The 6,763-nt window shown below is 38.4% G+C and overlaps 1 protein-coding gene across 1 annotated transcript; it reads right to left on the minus strand.

Annotated features, from left to right (window-relative positions):
- Positions 1-990: 990 nt before the first annotated feature.
- On the minus strand, positions 991-3,955 carry LOC131319554 (UDP-glycosyltransferase 73C3-like). The gene is made up of 2 exons (XM_058349858.1): positions 2,369-3,955; positions 991-1,188 (listed from the first exon to the last, which is right to left on the minus strand). The coding sequence occupies exons 1-2, from the start codon at positions 3,833-3,835 to the stop codon at positions 1,150-1,152; spliced, it is 1,506 nt and encodes a 501-aa protein (XP_058205841.1). The 5' UTR covers positions 3,836-3,955; the 3' UTR covers positions 991-1,149.
- Between the last annotated feature and the right edge of the window lie 2,808 nt (positions 3,956-6,763).

The following is a 6,763-nucleotide window of genomic DNA, read 5'->3' on the forward strand; positions in this document are numbered from 1 at the left end:
CTGGTCAGGTGGTGGTTTGGTGGCAGCCTTGGGTTGAGTTTCTTGAAGAACTCAATGATACCAAGAACAAAGAACAAACATAAGGTATGTAGAGAGAAAAGTTGGAGAGATTTAAGGTGTGAATTGAATGGCTTCACAAATGGTTCTATTTATAGGAAAATGAGGAAACCCCCCCCCCCCCCCCCCCCCCCCCCATATTTGTTCCAAATCTAATTCTAGATTCAAGTCTAATAAAAATATAGTTACAAAAATAAATGTTTCAATTTTCAATCCGTTTGAACCGGTACAAAGATGTTATTTTTCTGATCATTTCATCATAAATAGTCGTAAGCCTCTAAGGCCTTTCAATGAACACCGTAAGAGAGTTTTGAAACTAAATAATGAGTTTTAGGGTGTTTGTTGAAAGGTCTTAGAGCAAAAAATTCATTATGGCCATTTAAAATAAAATGATCAAAAAAGTACGATTTTCGGCCCGATTCAACTAAATTGAAAATTAAGGGAAGTGGGGGTGTTTTAAAAGGGGAAGGGGGGCCGGATGTTTACAACAGGAACGGGGCCAAGCCAGTCCGTCTCCAACTTGTTGGAATTCACCCATGTGGGTGATGGTGATGGTTTGCCAAGAGTCAAAGATTGAGCAGCATAAATGGACTCCGGAAGATTTAGGCATGCTCCGGAAGATCTTGGCATGGCAGAGCATTTATTGCTCTTGAAAAATCTTCCTCCCTTGTTTTGTTTTGTTTCTCCCTGGTTCCCCTATAAATACTGATGTATTTGTTAGGTTGAATGTGTAGTAGCAGATATGCGAGCTGAAAGGGCGAGGTTGAGTGTGGGGAGCCGGTTGTGGCTCCCCCGGTGAGGTTTTTTCATGTTTTTGTATATTTGTTGATATGTACTGAGTAAACGGAATTTTTCCTCTGTAATCTGTGTGTTTGGTGTGTGTGTGAGTGTATGGGCAAACTTTGGGCACAACATAACTTGACATCAATAATTCCTTTTCCCAATATTATGGTGAGGCCTCTATATATAAGCCCCATAGTTCCGCTTCAATACTGGAAGAACTCATGTTAAGTTTGCCATAAAAACCCAAGATACAAGAACCCATAGAGTCTCAAAATGAGCCTCCAATTAAAACCCGCTTTGCCATTGAACTCATATACGAGCATCCATCCGTGTTAAGTTTAACTTCACCTGCCCAAGGAAGGCTCCAAAGCGTTAGTTTTGGTCATGACCAGCTTGGGAAGAGTTGAAAGCAGCAGTAATCTCAGAGGAAAGGTTACTGATGGCCTTGAAATTAACATTGATGTTATCCAAACTGTTACGGTTCCTATCTTTCCAGATTTGCCGAAGTGTAGTGACAAAAATAACGTTCCAAGGCGTACCAATAACGAGACCCTGGGGTCTCTTAACCCTAAGATTGACAATCTCTAGCTTTCATTCTCCATTTACCATTCCTTATTCTTCGGTCAACACTACCATCTACCATTCATCTTCGTAAATAAAATAAAAAAACTACCACACACATTCTTTTCTTCTAACTATCATTAACCTCTTCTTCTCTACAAATGAACAAATTCAAAAGATCTATTCTAACCGGACTTGCTCTGAGCGAAGAAGAAGAAGAAGAAGAAGCAGCAGCAGCTTGACTGAACTAGCTAGCTGGTATCAAGACTAGAGTTGAAACTTTGAGTAGTCCAGAAAAGCTTTACAATAACTATATAGGCCTAATTTAGTAACAATATATTTGTATATAGGTGTCGCAATGTTGGAAAAATATACACGCTTCAACTTTTTTACTCCCTCCGTTCCAAAAAAGATGGCAATTTTTGAAACTCGTGTAATTTTTTATCGCTTCTATCTTTTAATCTATAATGTTTTTCATGAGTTTGAAAATTTTGTATAATAGAACTAGTCGAGAACTATCAAATAAGATCCATACTACATATTTTTTGAGATTCTTATTGAAAGATATAAGAAATTGAAATTAGCACAAATATCAAAAATTGACATCTAATTTGGGACGGAGGGAGTAATTTTTTGTTGAAGAAGGATCACCCCACAGGAGACCAGGCCACTAATTGAACCCATCTATCCAATGTAAACGTCCGGACGACCCGAAGCAACCATCCCCACGTGGTACTCCAACTCTCTTCAAAAACCAACAACCTAGTACTACTAGGTTCAATTGTAAATTCCTATATAACAGAAATCACCAATTTCCCCCGTAACAGTCCTACAGAGTCTTCCGCCACCATACATTGATGTGGAGTTAAAAGAAGAAGTTTATGGATCCGACATCAATTTTGTGACAGTGCCTAGAGGCATTGAATAATCTCTCCACGAACTACACTAGTGTTTCTAGTTTAATTACCCCATTGGATTGGTTTGCATGTTGGATAACATCGTCAATCAACAATGCCATGTTCAAGTAAGATGATCCTCCTTCTTCAACTGCTTTCTTCGCCATCTCTCCAAGCTCCCTTGCTCTCCTCCTTCTCTCTCCTCCTTCCTCCCCATCCCTCATCACCTCCTCTACCGCCGCCTTCACTTTCTCTCTCTTCACCAGCACCTCAACCTCCTCATTACCCCACTGCATCCCAACCTCAACTCCAATCCTCACTCCAATCCCCAACACCTCCGTGACCAGCTTCTCATTATAAAATTGCTCTGCGAACATCGGCCACGTTACCATGGGCACCCCCGCACACACTCCTTCGAGAGTCGAGTTCCACCCGCAGTGAGTCAAGAACCCCCCTACAGCAGGATGCGATAGTATCATAACTTGGGGCGCCCACCCTTTAATCACTAACCCCCTTTCTTTATTCCTCTCTTCGAATTCCTCTGTCTCCAACCACATCTCTAGCTCAACTGATTTATCTGCTCCTCTGATTATCCAAATAAACGGCCGATTTAACGATTCCAAACCCAACCCAATTTCAATTAACTGGGAACATGATATGTGACATAAACTACCAAAACAAGCGTAAATGACAGAATTCGAACTTTTCGAATCGAGCCATTTCAAGCAGTAGTGCTCATCAATGGCAGCTTTGTTTCCCCTATCAAACTTATCCGAAACCTCTTTGTTACAGAGAGAAACAGGCCCAATGCACCAACTATTCTCTGCTATTTTCTTGTATCCCTCCACATACTTCATCTCCATCTCCTCAAAGCTATTGACCAAAATACCCCTTGCGCCTCTCATATGATCCAAAATCCTTTTCAGCTGGGAGGCGTTCTTTCTCACGAATTCGGGCAGCTGGGTTTTCTTAAACTCGATCCGGTGAGGCATATCGGGCACCAGAATGGACTCTGAATCCGTGTTTATAACACCATCTTCAATCCGGTTGGAACAGAGGAGAGTGAAGCAAGAAATAGCATTGAAAACGTATATCGGGATATCAAATTTTGCAGCGATTTCGGATGTCCAGGGAAGGGCATTGCTGGTAATTAAACAGTTAGGCGGGGGTTTTAACTCGGATATTAGTTTTTCCAAGGGTTGCTGGAGCAAAGAGGTGGCTGTGAAGAAGAGTGTGACGTGGTCAGGTGAAGTGAGGGAGTCCAGGTTCTCGATGCTTTCGGGTAAGCCGGCTTCGGAACATGGGAAGTGGAGGGGGATGAGGCGGATATTGAAGCCGGAACTGGTGGCTCGATCGATGAGGGGCTGGAAGCGGGCGGCGTTTAATGGAGTGGTGATGATGGTGACGGTGAGACCGCGGTGGTGGGCCGCGAGGAGTTTGGCGAAGTCAGTCATGGGGATAAGGTGGCTTTGGGACATGAGAGGGACGATGAGGAAGTGGAGATGGTGGTGGATTTGGGTGGCCATAGGAGGAGACATAGAGCAAATGAATTAATGATGTGGTGGCGGTGATTGGTAGTAGGAGTTTTGGATCGAGGTTTGAGTGCATGAGATGTATTATTAGTAGGAGTATTGTGCGAGATTGGGGGTGGCTGGCTCTTTCTATTTATAGAAGCAACCGTGCTAGACAGAGCGTATATCGTGCTTTTGGGCTTGTCTCAAGTCTAACAAAGATAATTGGTAGCGCTCATTTTGTTTAAAATATTTTGTTTAGAGTCTTCGTAAAAAATCAACTCCATCCGATATCGTTAAGGGCATTTATGAAATATCCGTATTTGCTAGCCTAAATTAAGATATCGAATAGAGCTAATTTTTTTTAAACAAAATGAGCAGCTCTAATTATCTTAATTTGTGCCCAAAAACGCGTTTTCTGTACATCACTTGTTGTACCAGTAGCATTTCTGTTATAGAAGTGACTCTAGTACTTATTACGACTTGAGCAAATGCTATTGTGATTACATTTGTGTACCATTTAATGGGTAGACCTATGGGACACATCCTTTAATAAGTGTGTACCGTACGCACCCTCTATATATTCCCTTGGATTTGAGATAATCTAATCTTAACCGTTTAGTTTTTTAATTAAAAAAAGGGCAACCTGTCTAACCGGTTATCACGTACTCTATTGTTGAGTTTCTCTCTCTTCTATCTTTAATGGGTTTTCAAATGCGGTCCAATATCAATTTGGGTGGACTAGAAATGAGAATTTTTATGAATATTTTTTTTACTTTCTAAACTATTAAATAAAATTATGAAAATAATAAAATAATTTAAAACTAATTTAATAAATCAATAAAGTTAGACTGTTCGATATGATCAATTTTTTAATCCAATTTGATCAACATAACATTATTAAATTTTAATGTCTTATGATACGTACTTGACAATATCCGATAATCTTTGATTTTAGTAACAATTTTGAATATCGTAAGACTTGATATCCTAACAGTTTAGATCGATCATCCTAACAAAAAAATTAAAAAATAAAACTTAAGTTAAAATTGGTCATACTTTTGACAGTCATTCTCAACCCATTTCACCTGAAAAGTCGAACCCAAATTCTTGTCTTAAGACAGTTGAATAATTAATTCTTTAGTGAACTCTCATTTAGCCACGAAAAATTGGAGGGATTTTGATTTTTTGGAAGAGAATTTGATTTGGAGAAATATTTTGAGAGGAAATTGCAATTGTATTAAAAAATTTGGGTATAGTTCTTACTTTTTGGTGAATTTCTTGGATGAAAATTTTGAGCGAGAATTTCATTTTTAGTTTAAATTTTTGAGGTATTGTATAGGAAAAAATTAAATTTTCAAAAAAATAATATGGATGGAATTGAAAATTAAGATAATGTGGAGGAAATTTTAAATTTTTAAAAAACTATTGTGGCGGAAATTAAAAATAATTTTAGTTAAATTTCGTATAACACATTTTGCTAAGGTAACGAAAATGTATGGTATTGTTACTGAATTTATGATTTTTTAAACACGTATTTTGCTTGGGTATAATTATTATTGATTGTGGTATGACATATTTTGGTCTTATTACCAAATATTTTAATCGATTTCCTTTGGTACGACACGTGGTAAGAAAATATCAATTTATGGTATTGTCATAACAATTGTGGTTTGTTATATAATTTGTGGTATTTACATATATTTTCTTTTTGTCACGCTCTCGATTTTCAACATAATAATAAATGAATTTCCATAAACAAAACCTCACATTAGTTCGTACAATACCCCAAATAGTTCAACATTTTCATTTCCACAATTTTACTTCCAAGTCCAAAGGATTTCCAAATAATACATCATCGGCTCAACGGCCCCAAAACCAACAAAAGTATCAAGTGTTCAAGAGTTGGGGTTTACAATATTCTTAAACCATAAACAATATCAAATGACGTTACAAATACATCTTTTAAAAAAAATGATTTACAAATATGGCTAAATAACTTCAGCATGTTAGCTTTCAAAAACATGTCCACGTCCAAGCACTCCAAGCATGCAACTACTGCCCTGGGTTAGTACCTGAAATTAATGTAAGGTTTGAGCTACACTAGCCCAGTAGAAAGCTCTAATCTAACAATGTATGCATATGAAATATAGGAATAATCTTGTGATGAACAATGATAATGAAGTTAGAAGAATGGACGGTATCAATAATCGATAACTCAACATTTCGTTTTCAAAACCAACCGTATGAATCAAATAATAACCTTTGAAAGTACCACGTGACCAATCATGTCTCGTACAAATGTCTTGAGCCGTAACTCCTGTCGGGCCAATTAAAGGACCCTGATGTCCTCTGCCAGGCACCTTACCCATTGGGAGGTCCTGAAGTATCAAATACAAGCATATAGCTCCTGCCGGGCCAGTTAAAAGATCTCGATATCCTCTGCCAGGCACTCACCCGTCGATGAGTCCTGAATGTTCGCGTTGTGTCCGTAAAGTTTCAAAATCCTCTTTATCGTCATGTTCGTATCGTTCAAACCCAACTTTGATACATAAAGTAATTCTTGTAAAATTATGTCCAAACGAGCATTAAAATTATGCTAAACATTCGATGAAGTCGTTAAACACGAGTAATCAAGTTAAGGGTCATTTGGGAGGTGTTTGGGTAAGTTGGAAGTGATTAGGGACCAAAACGGTGAAAAATGAAGCAAAATAGTGAAAGCCGGAGATAAGCAACAGGTATCGATACCAAGGAAAAATGTATGGATACCATTTGGTCAAAAAGCATTCCAGACGCAAGGGTATTGATAACAAGGACAATGGGTATCGATAACAAGTGAATTTCTGGATTTTGGAACACAAAGGTATTGATAACAATACTAAGGGTATCGATAACAATTCAGTTCGAGCAGATTCTTAGCAGATTTTCATGGGTTTCTTAACAACTTCGACCCCA

The sequence above is a fragment of the Rhododendron vialii genome, chromosome 3a (assembly GCF_030253575.1).
Source record: "Rhododendron vialii isolate Sample 1 chromosome 3a, ASM3025357v1".
Classification (NCBI taxonomy): Eukaryota; Viridiplantae; Streptophyta; class Magnoliopsida; order Ericales; family Ericaceae; genus Rhododendron; species Rhododendron vialii.

Coding starts and splice junctions, on each gene's coding strand:
- LOC131319554 (XM_058349858.1), bottom strand. CDS start 3,835: ATGTCTCCTCCTATGGCCACCCAAATCCACCACCATCTCCACTTCCTC. Junction 1,189..2,368: donor ATGCAAACCAATCCAATGGG/GTAATTAAACTA, acceptor TTCCTTGGGCAG/GTGAAGTTAAACTTAACACG.